At 27.6% G+C, this 24,276-nt stretch overlaps 1 protein-coding gene across 2 annotated transcripts in view; it reads right to left on the bottom strand.

The window, feature by feature from the left end:
• The window catches only part of LOC101236385 (SCO-spondin), a 90,112-nt gene that overhangs the window by 18,384 nt on the left and 47,452 nt on the right, over positions 1-24,276 (bottom strand). For both annotated transcript variants that reach the window (XM_065797961.1, XM_065797962.1), the window contains exons 22-36: positions 24,034-24,207; positions 23,672-23,842; positions 23,233-23,403; positions 9,629-9,799; positions 9,038-9,208; positions 8,684-8,854; positions 8,172-8,342; positions 7,862-8,032; positions 7,345-7,500; positions 6,959-7,129; positions 5,362-5,532; positions 3,720-3,890; positions 3,347-3,517; positions 1,227-1,397; positions 850-1,020 (exon numbers count right to left, since the gene is read on the bottom strand). In XM_065797961.1, coding sequence (XP_065654033.1) covers positions 850-1,020; positions 1,227-1,397; positions 3,347-3,517; positions 3,720-3,890; positions 5,362-5,532; positions 6,959-7,129; positions 7,345-7,500; positions 7,862-8,032; positions 8,172-8,342; positions 8,684-8,854; positions 9,038-9,208; positions 9,629-9,799; positions 23,233-23,403; positions 23,672-23,842; positions 24,034-24,207 — 2,553 coding nt within the window. The remainder of the gene's footprint in view (positions 1-849; positions 1,021-1,226; positions 1,398-3,346; positions 3,518-3,719; positions 3,891-5,361; positions 5,533-6,958; positions 7,130-7,344; positions 7,501-7,861; positions 8,033-8,171; positions 8,343-8,683; positions 8,855-9,037; positions 9,209-9,628; positions 9,800-23,232; positions 23,404-23,671; positions 23,843-24,033; positions 24,208-24,276) is intronic.

The raw sequence follows: 24,276 nt of genomic DNA, 5'->3' as shown, positions 1-24,276 counted from the left end.
CCAGCAGTATATATTTAAATATTAGAAAAATTTCCAGAAAGTTACAGGACTACTGTCAAATTATTAAAGTTTAAATTCAGTTCTTATATGGATTATATATTTTTATAAGAATAATTTATTTGTGAGTATTTCAAGTAAAATATTATATCTCTACAACTCTTTAATATATTTTCAATGAGAAATACCAGTCATCAAATCTTGCTATAGTAAAACGATTAGAAAAATATTGTATATTTTTCAAACTATTGCATCATCAACTCACACACAAAATAAAATGATAAAAATATATATATTTAAATAATCAGGCAGCCTAAAATACAAAGAAATATTCTTTAAGATAATCATAATAATATGCATATTGCTATAAGTTTTGGCTTTTAATTGTAAAAACAAAAAACAAAAAAAAAAACCCACATGTAGAAATGGAAATACCTTGCTTTGTTAATAGAAGACAGAAAGAGTTTTACTTTTAAATAAAACAAGTTTTATCTTTGACTAAAAATTTTTATCAATAAATTTTTACAAAAATTCAATTAAACAACTTTATTGTTTTCTCCTTGCCAAACTCTTAAACAAACATAATTTATATTCTTATTATAAGCTGAACAAGTGTTGTTTATGGCGCCTAGCCCTGTACATATATTTTTTGATACCGGTATTGAGGTAAAACAATACCAGTACTTTGGTACTTAAAAAACCCAGTAATACTGGTATTCCGGTATCAATAATACCAGTATTGGATGCACTAATTAATAATACTTAATATAAATTAAAAAACTTTTTGTATTATATTCTATTATCATATTTCTATTATTTTATCATTGTATTAATAAATAAATATATCAAAACCTGGACACTCTTTTACTTTACAACTAATAGTTTCTTCATTTAAACCAATGCAGTCTGTTCCGCCAAATGCAGGAGAAGGATTTGTGCATGTTCGAGTACGTTTCTGTAACCCTTCACCGCAACTGCTGGAACATGCACTAAATTCAGACCATGGCGTGAAATCTCCATTAACTAAATTGAAAGTTTAAATTTGAAATCATACATACTTTTTTAATTATAAATAATAACAATAGAAAACCATGTTAATTAATAAGCAACAGAAACTTTACGTAACTATGATATAGTAAATTAACATTAAAAAAACAACTAAACCAAAAGTTTGGAATAAAAAACCTTTAATTCAAAGTTCAATAAATTGCATTATAAAAATAATTAACCTGGGCACTTTTGAATATTGCAACTTTTTTTGTCTTCAACTGGTCCGCTACAAGGCAGTCCTCCATGAGCAGGAACAGGATCAGTGCAAGTTCTTGTTCTACGCTGATACCCTCCATTACAGGGTTCTGTACATTCACTGTAACTTGACCAACTTGTAAATTTACCATTAACTAAAAAATTCAAATTAAAAAAAAAACTTTTGATTATGAAACTAATGTGAAATGATTGTTTAAAGTGAAATGATTAATGAATAAACAACCATTTTACTTTTTATTTTACAAAATTATAGTATTGTGTTTAGTATTGTAGATATTTATAAATACAATATTATTAAATGTAATATAATATTTTATATCATTAGAGAAACTGAAAAACCTTTTTGCATTATTCTATAACTTATATAAAACTTCAATATCAAAAAAATATATTAAAAAAAATTCTAAAAATATGTTTAAAATGTTACTGTAGGTAATCATTTCTACAAGGAATAAGAATTTATTTCAAATAAGCAAAATTTCAAATAACTAAAAACCTACTTGAAAGTGAAAATAAGAAAATAAAAAAGTAATAAAACTTAAGAACAGGATATTGTATAAATCTTTTCCTGTTAAAATAACAAAATTGCTACAATTTTTTATTGCTTTTGTATTTTTAAGGAATGTTTGCAAACCTCTTTAATAACAGTTAAAAAATTATGTAAAATGTTGTCTGTCTTCCTTCTCTTCTTCCTTATTTATATAAAAATATAGAATTTTGAACTCTTGATTCACTTGTACAAATCTCTAAGTCTATGTTTATAGAACAAGATTTGTGCTTACTGCAAGATGAGACCTTTCTAACACAACTCTTTAAAGTGTTTGAAAGTACAAGACCCATGACACAACATGCACATGGTTTTAAAAATGCTGAATTTTAGAATCATTTTGCCAGCACCAATATTCAGCATTGCAAGTTTAATTAGGTATTAATTTCAATCAATCCCTAATTTTTCTTTTTCAATTAAAAAGTACTTGTGCATTTTTGTAGATATATTGATTGATTCAGCTGTTTCTTGTTCTAGATATTTAATATACTTTTTAGTTACAAACTTTTAAACACAGATTTTTTATTCACTGTTTATAACCTCAAAAAATGAATCATTCACTATTCATTCACTCTTTCCTAGTCTTACACTCCCCTATGCAAAGATTCTTTCCACCATTTTTATTTTTCGGGTTGATCAATGATTGACATTATAGATTTTTTTATTGTAATGTAAGACATCATTTATCAGTTTCAGGTTTTCACTGATCTTTGCAAGCATCTTAATGTTGCTATGCTTTTTTTGATTTGGAAAATCCAATATTTTGCAATTTGATGCTCACTTCAATCCAATTGTAATAGAATTGATACTTGAAATATGTGACAATATTTAGCAATCAAGATATCGTTTTGTAAAGTTAAAATTATTTTTTTAGTTAAGCAAAAATACTTTTAAAAAAAACTGTTTTTGTTACATTTTATATGAGAAAAACTAAAATTTTGCTTCCTTAACTAAACTTTTGTGCTTCTCTATATTTGAGTTGACACCTCACAACATTTGTGCAAAAGGAACTTTAGCACTCTAATGACTCCTAAGTCAATTGGTTGAGCTTTGAAGGTTGTGTTGTGTGATAAGCAACTTTTTACCAACCACATCTTCTGCTGTTAGGCTTCACCAACAAACCCCATTTCCTCCTGTTAGGTCTAAAGCTGTTTACCACTTAAATGAAAAGACTTGATTTAAAGTACTCAATAAAAAAAACCTAACTCATTTGCATTGTAAATATTATTAAACATTTATATTGATTTATACTATTTATATTTATATCATTATTTATAATTATTTATTTATATTATTATTTATCATGATTTATTTTTACCACTAACTAAATTTTGCCCCAACAAACTAAACATCTTTTTATAAACATTGTTGTTTATTAACTTTATTGAGTGCTTGTTTCTAAATTAATCTATTTAAAGTTTTTCAAAGATTTCAGTAATTTAAATGAGTGAAGCTATTTTTAACATGGCCACCATGTTATGTAGTGCCATAGGTATAAATAAATAAGTAAAGCTATTTTTGTACCAAAATAAATACCTGGACATTCTCGAAGTTTACATTCACGTTGTTGAGAAGTTTCTCCATAACACCCTTTACCTCCATATGCAGGTAAAGGATTATTGCATTCTCGCTTTCTTTCTTGTACTCCAGATCCACATGTTTCTGAGCATTCACCATAATCTGACCATTCTCCAAAAGCACCATCAACTAAAATTTTATAATGACTCATTAATAAAATATTTACCTTTTCTGTAAAAATGTATTAGTTATCTATATTTTTATAGATAAACAATATACATAAATGACTTTATAATTAATGTATCTGTTTTATACTTTTATCATAAAAACTTATATTCTTTTAATATCTAAAACATAAAGAAAAAAATTCACATATAAAAAAAAACATTACTTGGACACTCTTCTACTTTACATGAAAAGACTTCAACTAAAGATCCAATGCAATCTTTTCCTCCAACTGATGGAGCAGGATTTGTACAGGTACGCTTGCGTTCTTTAATGCCATTTCCGCATGTTTTTGAACATCTAGAGAATAATGACCACTCGCTGAGACCACCATTTACTAAAAAACAAGAGTTAAAGCTATATTTGGCCAAACATTCATTACAACATTTATTTAAACATTTATTAGGAATTTTTTACAAACTTAAATACAAGATATTTAGAAATTTTACAATTTAACAAGTCTAATTAACTGTAAAATAGATGTAGTTAAGTGCTAGATTAAGTCTGGTTATGCAACTATTATTGCTCTAAACCGTATTATGGTTTATTGTAACAGTAGTTTTTGCTGGTATCCTAGATTTTGTCAAAAGTTTTTGGTTACTATTTTACATTTTTCATAATATTGAAAACTCTGACAAAATCTAGGATACCAGTCTCCATAAGCTAACTTCATATAGAGAATTTAAACAAAATTAATTCTTTCCTATTGCAGTATGAAAAAAGCACTTTATGGTTTAAAAATAACTTAAAGGTTTAATTATATTGCACTATGAAAAAAGCACTTGGTATGGTATTTTTATGGTTTTTATGGCATTTTTTTGGTATCTTTATGGTTTTCCTCTTTTTTTAGATAATCTTAATAATCTTGCAGTACTGTTTTAGTACTTTTTTTAACACAGGAAGAAGAAAAGTCAAGAAGAAGAAAAAAAGAAGAATTGTCTTATTTTTCATAATCTTACCTCTCACCTACTCAATCATTATTTGCTTCTAAATTTTGTTACAAATCTTTTTTTTTTTTTAATTGACTAGCTGATAATACAACTATACAATTATATATATATATATATATATATATATATATATATATATATATATATATATATATATATATATATATATATATATTATATATATATATATATATATATATATATATATATATATATATATATATATATATATATATATATATATATATAAACTGTTGTTTTAAATATCTCAATTAAGACCACTCAGTGGTCTATTCCCAACTTGGTTGGCAAAGCATTTGTAAATTTTGTTTTAATTAAAACTCATTAATTAATTAATGAAGACTGTATTATTAACTCATAAAATAATCATTGACAATTTTATTTTAGAAAAATTTAAACTTTTCTTTTATTCCTAATTGCTCTTACTAACTAACAACATATTTTTATACTGTTGTTTATCTATTTCTTTGAGTGCTTTATTTACTTAATATTTTTAAAGATTTTTTTTATATAAGTCAAGCCACTTATACTGAAACTTGTTGTCACAAGCAACTTCTTTAATAATTTAACGTTATTTATAGACAAGAAGAACAAAGTGAGTCTTGCAAAAACCCTTGGACCTTGCAAAAAACTTGGCAATACTGTATTGCCATTAACTTGCACTTTTTAATCCTTTCTCCAAAAACTACTACAAACAAGTTATTATAAAAAAATATTTGAAAATGAAAGTAATGATCATGAATACATGTATCATCTTGGTGATTTCTCATAATGCAATGAATAGAAGTAAGATATCAGTAATTAAAAAAGTTTAAAATAATAATAAAAAAAGCATACTTGCACACTTTTGGATATTGCATGTTCGAGCATCTTCTGGAGGTCCAACACATGGTAATCCACCATTAGCAGGAGAAGGGTTGGTACAAGTCCTTGTTCTTTTTTGCCTTCCTGCATTACACGGTTCACTGCATTCAGAATAAGTTGACCATGTGGAGTACATACCATTGACTTAAATATAAGTATTTTATTATTAACTAATGTATATACTAAACTATAGTATATATAAATAATTAAAATAAATCAAACACTATATATATATATATATATATATATATATTTATGTATATATATATATATATATTTATGTATATATATATATATATATATATATATATATATATATATATATATATTTATGTATATATATATATATATATTTATGTATATATATATATATATATATATATATATATATATATATATATATATATATATATATATATATATATATATATATATATATATATATATATATACATATATACACACACATATATATACACACACACACATATATATATATATATGTTTATATATATTTATATTTATATTTATATTTATATATATATATATATATATTTATATATATTTATATTTATATTTATATATACATATATATATATATATATATATATATATATATATATATATATATATACATATATACACACACATATATATATATACACACACACATATATATATATATATATATATATATTTATATGTATATATATATTTGGTATCACATCATCACGCTGATGAGTGGGGAGAAATACATTCGTGATTGTGATAAGCACTGATTTAGTTAGAAAATAATACTCTGTCTTAATATACACACTAATCTTCTGCACTACATCTGGTTTACATTTTTGATTTATTTTTAAATTTACTGCACAGCACCTTAAGTAGTATTAGTAGTTTTTTTTTTATTTAAAGAAAATTTAAATAATTTATTAACCCTTAAGTTAATTTACACTCCGTTGCACCTACAGCTATATCAGTCTATGTAAGTGGACTTGACTAACAGATAACAATAAAATAGTAGAAAAAATTAAATATAAATTTAATCAAAATGAAATCTACCAAGAAATATGAAAGATAAGTCATTAAAGTTGTTATTGTTGCTGTTATTTTTAAAAAAGATATAATTTTCTACAACTAGTTTAACGCTTTTGACTCTAAGGTGACAAAAAATTGTTGAAATGTTGTGGTAACAAAATGTTGGAATAGCAAAATGTTGCTGGAATTAATTAAATAAAAAATAGATTAAAGAGGCAGTTAAGAGAAGAAAAAAAACTTTAAACTCATTAAAATTTAAATAAAAAAGAATACAAGCTAAAAAGTTCAAAAAAAAAAACAAGAAAATATTTTTGAATTATAGAATTCAACTTATTACCTTTATTTTATAATACTTATTATTAATAATATAGACATTATTATAAATTATTATAAAAATTAATAATAGTATTATAATAATAATAATATAAAAAAATTAATAATTATAAAAGGGTAACTTATCTTTGTAATAACAAATACGTAAATAAAAAAATAAAGTAAAAACGACTTAAAATTAAACTTCATTAAAACTAACCTGGACACTCTCTCACAATACAACTCTGAATTTCCTGTCTGCTTCCAAAGCAACCTGCACCACCATTTTGAGGAGTAGGATTTGTACATGTTCTAGTTCTTGTCTTTAAGCCTTGTCCACAAGTAGTAGAGCATTCATCAAAATCACCCCAATTGGAAAATCCTCCATTAACTGAAAGTAACAAAAAAATGTTCTCTCATAACAAATTTTATTCAAAAAATAACTTTCGTTTGTTACTCTTAAAAATTAAAGACTTTTTTTAACTTGGTGATTGACTTTTTTAAATGGATAACTTTGTTAACTTGGTGATTACCAAAGCAAAGGCTGAAATGTATTTTTATTTATAACTGTCATTAAAAAAAGTCAATTATCATAAACATGAATACCTGGGCAAGGTTTTACTTCACAGCTTTGTAATTCCTCTGATAATCCTGAACAGTCATACTTTTTATTTTCACATACTCGTTTTCGAGATCGAACACCAACACCACAAGACTTTGAACACTCACTAAAGTCAGACCATTGTGAATATCCCGTGTTGGCTGTAAAAAATAAAAGTTAACTATAAAAGTTTAGTTTTCATAAATAATACAATTTGACATTTATCTTATTACTTAAATATAAATACAAATAACATTTAAATTGGATTACTGATATAACTAAAATTCTAAACTTATATTACTGAAATAATAAAAATGTAATAATATAATAATTTTATTACTGAAATATAAACAAAATAACTTGATATCTAAATTATTTTAAGTAATTTCTGAATTTTAACCTAAACATCAAATTTTAAAAAATTTCATAAAAGGCAATAAAAAGTAAAAAATTAAAAAGAGATAAACTGCATATTATTTTTTAGTTTTTTGAAGAAAAAAAAGTAATAACTAAAGTGCTAACCTGGGCAGTCTTTGATTTTACATTCTCTGACTTGGAGAAATTCCCCACCGCATTGCTTGCCACCATAAGAAGGTGCAGGGTTAGTACATTTTCTTTGTCGTTCTTGAGAACCAAGACCACATAATTCAGAGCAGGGTGTAAAATCTGACCATTCACTCAATCCTCCATCAACTAAAAAATTTCTTAAATTTCTTATTAAGTTTTACTTTCTCTAGAAATAAAAATTTAACAATTTAAAAATAATACATATATAACAACTTAAAACAGCACTTATAAATGCATAAATTTTTATCATAAAAAAACTTGTTACTTGGACACTGTTGAACGTTGCACGGTATATCTTCAATCATTATATCATTACAATTTGTGCCACCAAAATTTGGGGCTGGATTAGTACATGATCGTGTTCGTGTTTTATTCCCACCACCACATGATTTAGAACAGTCAGAGTACGATGACCAAGATGATAATCCACCATTGACTGCAACAAAAAAATAATATTTTATCTAAGGAAATTATACTCAGCAAAATATTATAAGAATATTCTTCTAAAAAATTGTTAAAATATTTTTTTTAAATATATTATAAAAATATTCTTTAAAAATATTATAAAAATACTCTTTCGAAAATACTTTTCAAAACATAATCCCATTTGTAGTTTAAATGCTGACATAAGCTTTTTATATTACTCTATATAACAAGGTCTTAAGTCTTAAGCAAAATTTAAAGTTGTCAGCAGAAAAAAATTGTCAAAGTAATAAATACTGCGACAATGTGAGAAATGATTTAAAATAAGGTACTTTTATATGTCAATTTACATACTGGGGCACTCTTTGATTTTACAAGCTTTTGATTCCTCTAAGCTTCCTTGACAATCATCTCCACCATAAGCAGGTGCAGGATTGTTACATGCTCTTTTTCTTGTTTGCTCTCCATTTCCACATTCCTTAGAACATTCACTGTAGACACTCCATTGACTAAAACCTCCATTAACTAAAAATGTAAAACATTTATTATCAACTTAAACTTTGCCATTAATATCAAAAATATAAAAAATTATAAACATATAAATAGTACTGAAATGTAGCAATAACCAAATATTTACACATTAATAATATATTTTCAATTTTAAACCAATTTTAAATGTTTTTCATTTTTTTTTTTAAATTTTTTTACCTGGACAATCTTTAATTTTACATTGTCTAGTTTCAGTTTGTAAACCTTCACAGTTTATTCCACCATAGGCTGGTGCAGGATATGTACAAGATCTTGTTCTTTCTTGAATACCATCACCACATTGCTCTGAGCATATACTGAAAGCTGACCATTCACTAAAACCACCATTTACTAAAAAAACAATAGCCCATGTTATTTTTCTTTACAGCTACTTATGAATTCAATAAAATACTTTAATATAAATATTAAGTATATTGAATATTGTTTTTTTGTTTTTGTCTCAATCCGACTTAGTCCTACTTAAACTTAACTTTCTTTAAAAAATTTGATAACTTTAAGTCATAACTTGAAACACTGAAAATTCTTGGTTGAGTTTTTAACATTCTAAGTTTGATTTAGAAAAAACATTACATGAATTATTCAGGTTTCTGAACTTAAAATCAAGCAATTTTCTTGAACTTGTCATTATTACAATTTGTTGAATATTTTTTATACTTAAAAAATATATATGCTTTTGTGCTTTATTTTCAATCATTTAATGTATTATCATTTGTTTTATTGGATAAGTTTCGATTTCTCAAAATAACTAACCTGGACATGATTGAGAATTACATTCAGTATCATCGATTAAACTCTCTGTGCAATCCAAACCTCCAAAGCTAGGTGCAGGATTGTTACATAATCTTGTGCGTCTTTTTACACCACCATCACATGACTTTGTGCAAGTGCTAAAAGCTGACCAAGAAGACAAACCACCATTAACTATAATGAAAGAGTATAAATATATAAGTTTAAGTTCTTACATGTTCCAATCTGTAATATCTAGATGCTGCTATTTCTTATTCTTTTTTAATTAGTCTTAGTACCAAATTAGATAAAAAAATATTCAAAAAATTAAATGAATTAATTGCAGATCAAAAATTAAATTGTACAAATTATGTTAGTTAAACAACAAATAATATCCAAAGTTCAATTAAGCAAACATTGGAAAACCTTGGTAAAAAAATGGATACATCAAAAATGTTTTATATAAATTTGTTATTTTGTATTTTTCTATTTTTTACAAACTTTTTTTAGTTGCTGTTGTTTTTATACAATATATTTATTTTTTATTTTATATATAATAATAGTTTCTATTTTATAAACATTGGAAATCTCTGGCAAAATTTGGCTAAAAATGGATACATCAAAAATCTTTGATATAAATATATCATAAAGTAAAATTTGTTGTTATAGAGTAATATGGGGTAATTTTGCCACCAATTCTTTAATTTAACTTGAGAACCAAAAACGCAAATAGAAAAATTTTTTGATTGTTGATAAAAAAAAATTTAACTTCAAAAATTTAAGAAAAAAGTTTTTTTTTTCCATTATTAGGAACAGAAAAAATGGGAAGGTGAAATTACCATAATAAAAAGTTAGGGTAATTTTACCACCTTACTTATTTACATCATAATTTTTTTTAAATAACATTTTTTTTGCTGAACGGTTGTTGTATTATTGAATGGCGTTTGACACTTTACTGCATTTTTCTCTTTTAAATTTGAATTTTATTTTAAGTTGTGGTCAATTTTTTCATTTTTTTCACTTTCAAGTGTCACTTTCATTGCTTCAGTAGTTGGTTTTGGTTTTTGAAATGGATTTTGGCTTCTGAATATTCTTTTGCTGCATTCATTTGTTCAAAAATCTCAACAATGCATTTACAATTGACTACAACTTTGTCTTGCGTTTTGGGCCTTTGATTTTGATTTCATATTAACTTTGATTGCAGGTACTTTTTGAGATTCTCTTCAATTAATTGGCCAATTTTATATCTTCTCAAACTAACTGAGGAGTGACGACCGATGGTAGTTGAGATGCTATTGAAATGAAGTTGCTGGTGCTATTTGTAAAGAAGTTGACGAAGTTACTGGTGCTATTTGTGAAGACAACGATGGTGTTAATGGTGATAGTATTGGTGCTGGTGGAATGTATAGCTCTGAACGTTTGAATTTCTCTCTATCAACTGCGTTTTTATTTAATGGATAGAGATCTGTATTCAAAACCACTGATCTGTGATCTTTTGAAAGCCTGCTCTGATGAATGTAATTTCAAAAGCAAGAGAGGAAACAACGACTTATCAACATTTCTAAAACCAGTTTCTTTGTACTGTTGTTGAAGAATTGCTCACCAAACATTTTTAACATGACAGTTAACCCCTGAATAGAATGGTTGGAAAAATTTTGAAGAATGGGATGGTAAAATTATTAGTTCCATGTCATCTCTTAACATATTTAATTGCTGCCATAGCAACATGACTTAAATAACCATCAGCTGCTAAAACAACTTGGCCTTCGCAACTTGCATTTTTAAAAGAAATAAACACAGATTTAGTCCATTGTACAAATTGATCCTCCTCCCTCCAACCAGAGGGAGACACAATGCATCATCTACCAGGAGGTCCACTAATACCCCATTGAGACAAAAATGTTTTGCTTTGTTGATAACAAAAGGTGGCAAATAATTTTTTCATTAGTGCTACCAATTATAAGAGGCCATCTTGCTTATCTTCTAATTAAGACTGTTGTTGAACCTTGATCACAATCGAACCCAATTTTGTCAGAGTTGAAAACGATTAAAGCAAGTTTTAAAAAATTTAACTTTTTTTAAAATTAAAAATTTTAATAATTAGCTGACTTAGGATTAGGATAATAAAATTTAAAAATTTAAAAACACTATATATCAACCATTTTTAGAAGATCCAACAAAAAGTATAGCAAGAGATGTTAATAATCTTATTGACTATATGTTTCTTCATCATATGATTGATAAAAAAAACATCGGAGTTCCTACGTCCAAAAACGCCCCTTCATACACCTCTATTTTATGGCCTTCCCAAAGTTCATAAGATAGGCATTCCCTTAAGACCAATTGTTTCTGGTTGCAACGGACCAATCGACAACTTATCGTTCTTTATCACAGAATTTATTCAGCCAGTTTCTGAACAACTACCAGCATACATTAAAGACACAACACACTTCCTTAAACTCCTTCAATCTCATGTACTAGAATCCAACAATTACATCCTTGTCACGGCTGATGTTATACCTTTGTATACAAACATTCCTCACCGCGAAGGTATTGATGCCGTGAAATTTTATTTAAAGAGAGCACCGCCATATAACGATCCCATAAAACACCCACCTATTGCTTTTATTGACATTATATTTGAAACCATATTAACCCATTGCAACTTTCAATTTTCGACTGATCACTTTTTATAATTAACAGGTACTACCATGGGAACACGTGAGGCCCCGCCCTATGCTAATTTATTTATGGAAAGAATTGATGAGATAATAATTGACCAATTTTCAATGTGGATTTCTTTTTATAAACAATTTATAGATGATATATTTTTCATGGGGCTCCAGAGAAACTAACACAAGTTTTCAAATTTATGAATGCCATCCGCCACACGATCAAATTTACTTTCAATTATTCTACCAATTCTATTTATTTCATGGACCTAACAATTATCAAAAAACTAGATGGACAGTTAGAAACAACAATATATAAGAAGGCAATGGACACAACAGCACTATTACATTATAATTCATTCCATCCCCCTCATCAAAAAAGCAACTTAGTATATAGCCAAGCGTTAAGATACAATAAGATTATATCGAACAATTACAACCTAATAAAAGAGCTACAACAACTAGCACAAATTTTAGTTATACGAGGCTACCCTATTATATCAACTCAATGAGGCTACTCAATTGACCCTATTCAATACCCTATTCAATCTATTAACAAAGGTTTTAAAAAAGCACTATGACATACACAACTTATCTACAACAAATATAAAGAAAAAAGAGAAAAAGAGAGAATTTTACAGATAGTTACAACATTTGGAAAAGTTGGAACACTTATCAATAAAATGGAATATTATTGAACAGGATACTGATCTTAAAAATATATGGCCAACTCCACCTATTGCAAGTTACAAAAACATTAAATTGATCAAGAAATTTCTAATCCAAACTGATATGATCTTATTTTCTTTTATTGTATTTTTTTACTATAATATGATTTCATATAAGTTTTACTATTTGAAACTTAGATTTAGTTATGTTCTTACTTATTTGTTGATGAAGTTTTTTGTATCGCTTTTGTTATGGTCTCGAAAAAAAGTTAAATTCGGACCATAGAGAAAACTCTATTTTTTGAAATTTCGATTTTGTTATGGTCTTAAAGTTAATTTGAATCAGACCATAGAGAAAACTTTACCTCTAAACAATATTTTACCCACTTTTGAAATCACTTTTATATCATGCCTTATACTCAGTTAAATATAGAAATATAGACAATTAAAATTTTATAACTTTTAATAATGCAAAAGTATGAAAAAAAGATGGACAGCAGTGTTACATCAATTTTATAAATATAATGTATTTAAAGTAACCTTTAACACCTTCGATTTTGTTGATCTTGTTTTTATCACCTTTGATTATGTTTTATCAGTTAAAGCTTAAACTTTAAAGATTTTTATAATAACATCTACAATTAGTCAATGCTTACTGCTGTTAGTTACTGAGTTAGTTACGATTCTGTAAAATTTCTAAAAACTTTTCTTTTTCCAAACTGTGCGTCTTATGTTATTGTTCTTTCAATGAATGTTTAACATCAATGGATGTTTAATGTCATATTTCTGTTTTCTGTATAAAAGACCTTTCTTTAAACTACGCACATTGCTTGAGGGAGACTACGAGGTCATTCAACTTTCAATGAGCTGTGCTTATTTCTTTTTGCATCTTAGGAGTTTTATCTTTATCTTTAATTTGTTTTTTAGTGGCTGTATTGTTTTGATGTAAATTGCATTTTAGTTGAATTTTGTTATAGAATTTGCAGTTTGAATATCTTATTAAATTTAATACAAGTTAATATATAAAATATATAAAATTTCAACTTAAATTTTATATATTTTAAGTTAATTGAGCTGTATTTTATGTACGTTAACTAACAAAGTAAAATAAATAACTGTATTGTGTATTTAAAGTAGTTAATAAAAAGTATTTCTGTTTCGAAAACATTGTATAAAAGAGTTTGCTTAAATAAAAACTTTTTAATAAGAATTTTTTATTTCTAAAATTGGTACAAAAGAAACCTCATTTACAAGTTATTTACATGAGTCGGTTAGAAAAAATTTGGTCACTAGTAAAAATTTTTAATAAATTTGTAATTTTAATTTTTAATGAATTTGTTATGCTCTACTTAAAACTATCAGATTTAAAATATGTTAAAAAGGTTAAAATTTTAAAATTTTCTTTAAAATTGGATTGTATGACATTTATCAGTTAAAAAGCATTTTCTATTAGCTTATTACGGTTAATGCATAATTATACAATAATATTTTATAAAATGCTTTTTAATTTAAATATTATAAGTAGAGATGGAAAACAAACAGAACCCAAACCAAACTAGAGCCTTACATATGACCAAACTGAACCGAACCCAAATTTTACTTGTTACCAAACCAAACTCGAGCTTTGAAACTGTTGGGAACAAACCGAACCAAACAAACTGTCCTTACCCCAACCATTAAACCAAAAAGAGATTTATAGTGAAAATTTTGTAATTCGTACTACAATACATAACTTAATACATAATATAATACGTAACATAATTACATAATTGTGTAACTTGTGTAACTTTATAAAATTTTAATACATATAAATATATATTTATATACAAAATTTATTATATGTTTATATATATATATATAAACATATATATATATATATATATATATATATATATATATATATATATATAAACATATATATATATATATATATATATATATATATATATATATATATATATATATATATATATATATATAATTATATTATAGTATGTATGTATGTATGTATATATATATAATATATATATATATATATAATTATATTATAGTATGTATGTATATATATATATATATATATATATATATATATATATATATATATATATATATATATATATATTACTACTTTTATTATTATTATTGTTATTATTATATTGTATGTAAAATTATGTATAATTGTAATACATAATATAACATAATTATCATAACCTAATACATAAAATAAGTCTACAATACATAACATAATACGTAACATAAGTCCACAATACATAATATTTTGTTTATGGTCAGTCTGTAATATCAATGGTTCAGACAGTGACAGTTTGCATAATTTAAAGGCAGCTTTTCTGTCCAGCTTGATTAAAAAATGTATCATTCATTCTTTGCACAAGCTATCAACACTTATTGTTCCTTCTTAAAATACTTGTCTTTAGTCAATGCAGAAAAATTTTGTTCAGTGATACGTAGTGTAAAAGACAAATTCTTCAATACCTCAAGTGATACACAAGGACTCAGGCAGTACAGATATGGACAGCTTTAGTGAACGCAGTCATTTAGATAAACTGCCACTTTCAAAAAGAGTAAAGCTGACCCTAAGTTGTATGATTTGCTGGCAGACACAAGACATGAATTTGAAAAATACTTGGCACTGCCCGTGACAGCGTGTGATGCATTGCAATTCTGGAAAGACAAAGACTGTGAACATAAGCTTTTGACAATGGCATGGATTGCTGGAAAGTTGTTGGCTATTCCTGCTACAAGTAGTGCCAGTGAAAGTGTGTTTTTAGTATGTGCGGTGATGATTAGTGATCACAGGGCTTGCCTCTCAGAAACATTAAAAATGATGATACTTCTCAAAAATAACATGCAGCCCTGATTACTAAACTGATAGTAGGCCACTTAAGTTACTGTTATCTGGGTTCAAAATAGTTACTGGTTTTAAGTTTTGCGCACTTTAACTGCAGCATTTTAAAACTCAAACTTTTGAAATTGCAGTAGTTAACACATTGCAAGTTATTTCAAATAATTTGCAATGTTTTAACAACTTAATATTATGTTAATTAATTTGTGTTTTATCACTGTAATTCTAATAGTGATGTAAATTTTCCGGTTAAATTTGATTCAAAATTTACCAGTAAAATTTACCAGTAAATTTTAAATCAAAGAGGGTAAATTTTCAAAATTTTTTTTTTCAAAAAAAAAATTAAAATAAATGAAAAAAATTTCAAAATTTACCAGGCGGTAAATTTTCAAAATTTTCCGGTAAATTAATTGGAAAATTTTCCGGGAAATTTTACCTTCGCAACACTAAATTGTAACTAATAAAAAAAAAAATTGGGTTGGTACAAAACCAAACTGATCCCGAACTTTAGTTGTTACCAAAACTGAACTGCACTTAAGATGGAATCAAACGGAACTCAAACATTAGATATAACTGAACCGGACCCAAACTTTAAAAAAAGGGTTCGATTCCCATCTTTAGTTATAAGTCAAGTTTTTGCATGTCTAATGCAAGAGGGAGGGGGGAGGTAATTTTTTTTTTAAATCTTATTTCAATTTAATAATAACTAACAATTTTAAAATGACAAAAAAAAAAGTCAAAATACAAATCTTGAAATATTTTTTACAAAACACACTTTTTAACTGCGTTTTTTTAATTTAACTGCAATTTTTAACATAATTTTATTCAGATTTAATATGCTTATGTAAGTTTTACATTATGGCAAATCGACAAACCATTATTTATGAGATTTTTTTTATAGATTGACGATTTCTAAAGTCTTATTACACTAAAAGTTTTTATTTTTATTCTTTTTTTAAAACATAAGTAGTAGAATAAAGGTTTTACCTAAAACATAGGATTTAACTTGTAATGTATAAACATGTTTATTTATATACCTAAAACATAAGATTTAACTTGTAATGTATAAACATGTTTATTTATATATTTAAAACATAAGATTTAACTTGTAATGTATAAACATGTTTATTTATATATTTAAAACATAAGATTTAACTTGTAATGTATAAACATAATGTTTATGTTTATCTTAAGAGAGTCTTCAATATTTCATTAAAAGTGTTTTTTAATTGTTTAGATAAAGCACTAAAGAAGACTATATTTTTATTTTTTTTTAAATATTTGGCATTTTTCTATTATATTATTATTACAATAATTTTAAGGATTTATTTGACCAAAATTGACCAAAATATGTTCTTTTTTCTATCGTTTTCTTTTTTTTAAAGTTTTTCATTTATCGACACCTGCCAAATTTTTTTGGAGCAGGTACCCTATATTTTGCAGCACTTTTGGTACCTAATTTCCATTTTCCCTTATATAAAACTATATATATATATATATATATATATATATATATATATATATATATATATATATATATATATATATATATATATATATATATATATATATATATATATATATATATATATATATATATATATATATATATATATATATATTAGGGTGGTTCAGATTTAGGTCAAAATTTTTTTTGGACTAGAGTTGAAGCTTATAAGGTGCGCAAACCTTTGTTTTGTATATAAGATTTTTTTTTTTAATTTTAAAAAAAGTTTAAGGACGGCACACGGCCCCAAGTACTTCTTTTTTTTTTTTTTTACCATTTTTTGATATTTTTTGACCCCATGTGTGCCACCCTTAAACAGTATTGAATTTAATTTTTTTTCTATATAGACTCTCACAATGACTAATATAAAAATAAAATTTTTATATTGGTCATTGTGAGAGATTTTTTTTTTCTCAACGCTGCAAAACTTATGGAAAGGTCAAGAAGTAGACAAAAAAATGATGATTTTCCCTATTTCATGGATTGTGGCAGCTATTTTTGGTGATTGAGATAGCTTGAAGACGTGGAGCAAACTTCAAACTTGGGTATGTTAGTGCTTATATCAAATTAGGATGCTTCAAAAGGGATTGGGGTGATTGGAGCCTGGGAACTACAGAAGCCCCGGGACTTGTGCCCCCCAGCCCCGAATATGAGGGAAATAGGTTACCGAGATTTGTGCTGTTGCTATTCTAAACTGAATTTATATTCATCAACAGATTTGTCAGATTTTGTCAAATCAACAATTTGTCAGATCAACAATTTGTCAGATCAACAATTTGTCAGATCAACAAATTGTCAGATCAGGTTATCCTGCTACTGGTAACATGTAACCCAGTACAATCTGCTTCATGTCCTGCTGCCTTGTAGGATACGCCTTTTTAGGCAAAGGCTAGGAGATGCCAACTCCGATATAAAACACCCCCTGCCTTGGGGCTCTTGGTTGAGTAAAGGCTAGAGATGGTGTCTCGATAAAAATACTCATCTTGGGCAGATGTTAAATGCACCCAGCTACTGTCTTGTAGAAGGCCTCCTAGGCAAAGACTTAAGGGGTAAACAGATTCTATCTGTTGACCAGCCTTGCACCCCTTCTTCATCTATTAGGCTGGCGCAGATGTATTTTTAATACATTGTTTCCAGTTTAGGATGTTGAATGCTGGATCTTCTTGACTCAATGCATGGGTTTGCTTGTGTCACTGTTTTTACGACTAGGCAACTCATTCTATTATCTCATAATGAGGGTACAGCTCTAAAACTCAGTTTTATGGTTCTGAGGCCGGCTGGTAGTCAGGTTTCCCGAACTCTGTGGTAGCTCTCAGAGAGGCTGATTCCATCAACAGCTGAAAAATATCAAAGTATTAACAGTGCCATGTTGCGCATGGATGGTGTCCCTGTTTGTACTTTTGGTGTGCATTGCGGAGGCCACATTTGGAGCCCTTTGTTACGGCTTAGGGTTTATTAGTAGTAATGAGGCAATTGCTTGGGCTATTAAACGGTGTTCTGAGTACTATCTATGCTTTGAGTCAAGTTCTTCAAACTAATTTAAAAATGAATAAAGTACCAAAAACTATAAAACACAAAAAACCATCATCATCACCAAGTTCTCTAAACCTATCATTCACTAATATTCGTGGTCTTCGAAGTAACTTTTCTTCTGTTGAGTCTTATCTCTTGCAAAGTTCACCAGACCTACTTGCTCTTTGTGAGACTAATTTGAGTTCAGCTGTCTCATCTTGTGATCTTAGTGTTGATGGTTATCTTCCTCTGATTCGTAAAGACTCCAATAGTCACATGCTTGGCCTGGGCATTTACATTCGTAAGAATTCACCTGTTTGTCGTGAAACTAGGTTTGAATCCACAGACTATTCTTTCATGTGCTTTCGTTTAGCACCACTTCACTCTATTGCCTTTCTCTTTGTTCTATATCGCTCTCCTTCATCTCAAGACTGCACTCTTTTTGATGTTATTTCTGATCATATTGACCAAGCCCTCTCTCTTTATCCATCAGCTAATATAGTTGTTGTCGGTGACTTTAATGCTCACCACTCTGAATGGCTTGGCTCTAGTGTCAGTGACTCTGCAGGCATTAAAGCCCACAACTTTTGCCTTTCTCAATCCCTAACTCAAATAGTCAACTTTCCAACTCGCTTTCCTGACAACCCTAATCATTTACCTTCTCTACTTGACTTATGTCTTGTTTCTGATCCTAGTCAGTGCTCAGTTTCTCCACATTCACCCTTAGGTGCTTCTGATCACAGTTTGATCTCTTTAAAACTAATATCTCATTCTTCTTCATCACCTGAATCCCCCTATTATCGAACCTCTTACAACTACAGTAAAGCTGACTGGGATTCTTTCCGTGATTTTCTTCGTGATGGCCCTTGGGTAGAAATCTTTCTACTTCCTGTCGACAAATGTGCTTCTTACATAACTTCGTGGATTCAGGCTGGCATGGAATCTTTTATTCCCTCTCGACGATTCCAGGTCAAGCCTCACTCTCCTCCATGGTTTTCCTCACACTGTGCTGCTGCGATTGCCAATCGAAACCGTTACTTCCATATTTATCAGCAAAACAATTCTCCAGAAAACAGACGTCTGTTTATTACTGCTAGAAACAACTGTAAAAAGGTTTTGTCTAACACCAAAACCCGCTATTCTCAGGTCATGAAATCTCGTATCTCATCTCAAAAATTAGGCTCTCGTGACTTCTGGAGAATCTTTAATAATATCAATAATAAGGGCAAATCTATAATTCCACCTCTCTTGTATGGTTCAGACTTTGTCACCTCACCTAAAGACAAAGCCGAACTGTTTGCTAAAAACTTTTCATCAATATCATCTCTTGATTCCACTAATTGCGTTCTACCTGATATTGCCAACAAACAGGTTGATCCATTGCTTGACATTCATATCACTCCAGCATCTGTATCTAAAGTGATCTCCTGCCTAGACTCTTCTACAGCTTGTGGCCCAGACAACATACCTGTTATTGTCTTGCAGAAGTGTTCTCCGGAGCTGTCGTCTATACTCTCAAAACTATTCAACAAGTGCTTATCAGAGTCTTGTTTTCCAGCCTGCTGGAAAGCCGCATCTATTATCCCTATCTTCAAAAATTCTGGGGAGCGATCTGATTCGTCTAACTACCGTCCCATAAGTCTTCTTCCTATCATAAGCAAGGTTTTTGAATCTTTATTTAACAAACACCTAATTTCTCATCTTGAATCTAATAACTTGCTTTCTGACCATCAATATGGATTTTGATCTTCTCGTTCTACAGCTGATTTGCTAACAGTAATAACTGACAGGTTTTATCGTGCATTAGATGAAGGTGGAGAGGTTAAGGCCATCGCTCTTGACATTTCAAAAGCGTTTGATAAAGTTTGGCATGCTGGTCTTCTCCATAAGCTTTCTTCTTATGGTGTATCCGGCTCTTTATCTTCTAGGATTAACTCTTACTTCCAATCTTTCTTGGAAACCATATATCAAATCGGTTGCAAAATTAGCATCTGCTAAGGTTGCATCTCTTTATCGAGCTCGCCACTTTCTTACTCTGGATTCTATTCTCTATCTCTATAAATCTCAAATCCGGCCTTGTATGGAATACTGTTGCCATATCTGGGGCGGATCTTCTAATGATGTCCTTTCTCTTTTAGACAAGGTGCAAAAACGCATTGTAAACATAGTTGGACCTGCTCTTGCAGCCAACCTCCAACCATTATCACATCGTCGTAATGTTGCTTCTCTTTCTCTTTTCTACAAATACTATAATGGGCACTGCTCTAAAGAGCTAGCGCCTCTTGTGCCATCTACTAAAATTCATTCTCGTGTTACTCGTCATTCAATTAAGTGTCATCCTTTTTCTGTGACTGTTCCTAAGTGCTCCAAAAACGCTTATTCGTCTAGTTTTTTTCCTCGAACATCAGTTCTTTGGAATTCGCTTCCTTCATCTTGCTTTCCTGATTCATATAATTTGCAATCTTTTAAATCGTCTGTCAATCGTTATCTTGCTCTACAACCTTCATCTTTTCTCTTACAGTAACTTCCAACTTTAATTAGTGGCTGCTTGCAGCCTTGTTGGAAGCGAAGATGTTTAAAAAAAAAAAAAAAAAAAAAAAAATTTGTATGGTTTCAAAACCTTAAAAGATGTAATGTGTAGGGGAGAGTATGTAACCTTGATCCAAAAATCCGGGGCACTTTAAGGTAATAACAAACTTTTTAAAATGATAATAATTGAAGAACTAATTGAATATAAAAAACAAATATATTTTTATATTTTATTAAAGTTTAATAGAACCAAAAATAAAGTTTTTAATTTTGTTTTCAATTTTTTATTTGGTTTGTTTTTTTCTCCTGGATTTTAGGACCAAGGATAAATATTCTCCCTTCCTTACAAATGTGTAATGTGTTCTTACAATACCCTTGCTATATGCTATGTGCTATTGTTGAGTGTTATTATTGTAATGTTACTTTTGTGATGCTTTGTATTGACAGCTTGGCTTACTTTACTGTTGATGTCTATCATTAAAAATGATATTAGGTAGTTTCATTACTGGAACATTAATCATTCACTAAAAGCCAAGACAACATTTTATTATCTATAACTCAACTTGATTTTCTAACTTTAGCATTTAATCTTTATACTTTTGCTCTTCAAAATAAATTTTGAAGCCAGGTTAAAGAAACCAATCACGGTCCACTCCTGTTAATTATTAAGGTATTAAACTATTACAGTTAGAATTTTAAAATATAAAATTTTTATTGTTAACTTTATACTAATCTGTATCAATCTTTTCTGCCATTTACTAAAACATATTGAAATAGACTATAAATAATAAGTATTTTTGGAACTGAACTACCTCATGCCCCGTTTATGGATCACTTTATTATATAATTAATTTTTTTTTAGATTAATCAAAAATTGAAAATTGCTATATTTTGTTAATTAGTAAATAAATGGGTGAAAATATATAAGCAAACCTGTTTTTTATTTTATTATTTTGGTAAAAACTCTTTGAATTTTGATTACTTCTAATTAAAATAACTTTCTTCACCTGTTGATTAAACATTAGGAAAAAGAGGGGGGGGGGGGGGAAGGGATTTATTCAAGTGTCAAAATATTTAAAAAAACATTAATGTTCAAAAAACTCTGCAAGAAATGTCCATGATTTTTAAACCAATTATTTTTTATTGTTTACTAAAAGTTACTGAAATGAAGAATAAATATAAAGTATAAATAGAGAAATGATAGACTAAACATGACCCGTTTTACTGGTCCAAACAGCTTGTTATTATAAAAAAAAATTTATGAAAGTTTTTTGAATGTACTTTTTAATAAAAAAAGGTAGGTTTATTTACTAACTTAACTATTGCAGCTTTAAAATAATGATTGTAGATTAGCAATTGTAAATTAACTGATTGTAAATTAACTGACACATCAATAATTAAACTAGGATAATTTAAAATACTTTATAAAATACTTTTTAGTTTTCTTAAATGGATAGTTCAGCAAATATTTTTTATTTTTGAATAATGGTTTGAATATTATTGAATATAATTTTTAACAAATATTAAAGTAAGATGCTAAGCATTCCAATAATGATCAGTTAAATAAAAATAAAAAAAAAATAAAAATTGTTATATAAGAAAAGTAAACTTCACAAAGTCTATTTTATGGGTCCTTACTAATGAGTCCTTACTTATAGATATTTACTTATGGTACTTATTGTTACTAGGTACTGTTAGTTACTGCTTTTTATGAAATTTCAAATTTATTAAAACAAAAAATAATATAAATAAGTAACTTTTTTTATTAATAATTATTTAAATAAATTAATAATTAATTTGAAAATGATAATAATGTAATTCATTAAATAAACAAAAATTTGAGAATTTGTGAATAAAGTTATTATTTTTTCTCTTACTTGGACACTCTTTAATTTTGCAACCTCTTTTTTCTTCAAGGCTTCCTGTACAATCTTCTCCTCCATGTGCAGGTGAAGGCTTGTTACAAGAACGCTTCCGAATTTGCTCCCCATTTCCACAACTGTTTGAACATGCACTGAAGTCACTCCACTCTGAGAAACCACCATTTACTGAAAGATTTTTATTTGAAATAGTATTTAAAATAATTGAAAAATTGAAAAAATGAAACAACTAAATTTTTGAAACATAGAAGAAATGAGGAAAATAATGAAAAATTTTAATTTATGTTAATGAATTATTTATAATTCAACTTATGAAAAAACTTTAAAGTATTGAAGAAATGAATGATGATAAAAAGTTGAAGAAGTGTTATGTAAAAACTAAAAACAACTTTTTTTTTTTTTTAATGTTTCTCTGAAAAACAATCAAATCACTAACCTGGACATTCATGAGTTTTACAGGATACAGTTTCATATCTTATTCCATTGCAATCTTCTCCTCCATAAGCTGGTACAGGGTTTGTACAGCTTCTTGTACGCTGTTTAATACCTAGCCCACAACTAGCTGAACATTTACTGAATTCTGACCATTTTGTAAAACCACCATTAACTTTAAAATAAAATATACTTATTTTAAAAAATCAATTTTACGCGAATACCATAAGCTAAAAATATCTTGGGTTTTCATTAAAAAAATTTTAACTATTTCAAAAAAATAAATGAACAGTTTCACAATGAAGATGACTTATAAATTTTGATTTGAAGATGTATTGATCAATAATATCTTAGATAAATTATCACCTGGGCATTCTTTAATTTTGCAAAGAAAAATTTTTGAAAGAAGCTGATCTTTACAATTTTCACCACCAAATGCAGGAGCTGGATTTGTACAAGTTCTTATCTGTAGCTGAGTTCCTTCTCCACATTCTTTTGAGCAATTTCCGAAATTAAACCATTCTGATAATCCTCCATTTACTAAATATTTAAATTAAGAACTATCATCATTATCATCATCATCATCATCATCATCATCATCATCATCAT

Source organism: Hydra vulgaris, chromosome 05 (genome assembly GCF_038396675.1).
Source record: "Hydra vulgaris chromosome 05, alternate assembly HydraT2T_AEP".
NCBI classification, from domain to species: Eukaryota; Metazoa; Cnidaria; class Hydrozoa; order Anthoathecata; family Hydridae; genus Hydra; species Hydra vulgaris.
The sequence above is the reverse complement of the archived record's forward strand: the minus strand, read 5'-3'. Positions and strand labels throughout refer to the sequence as shown.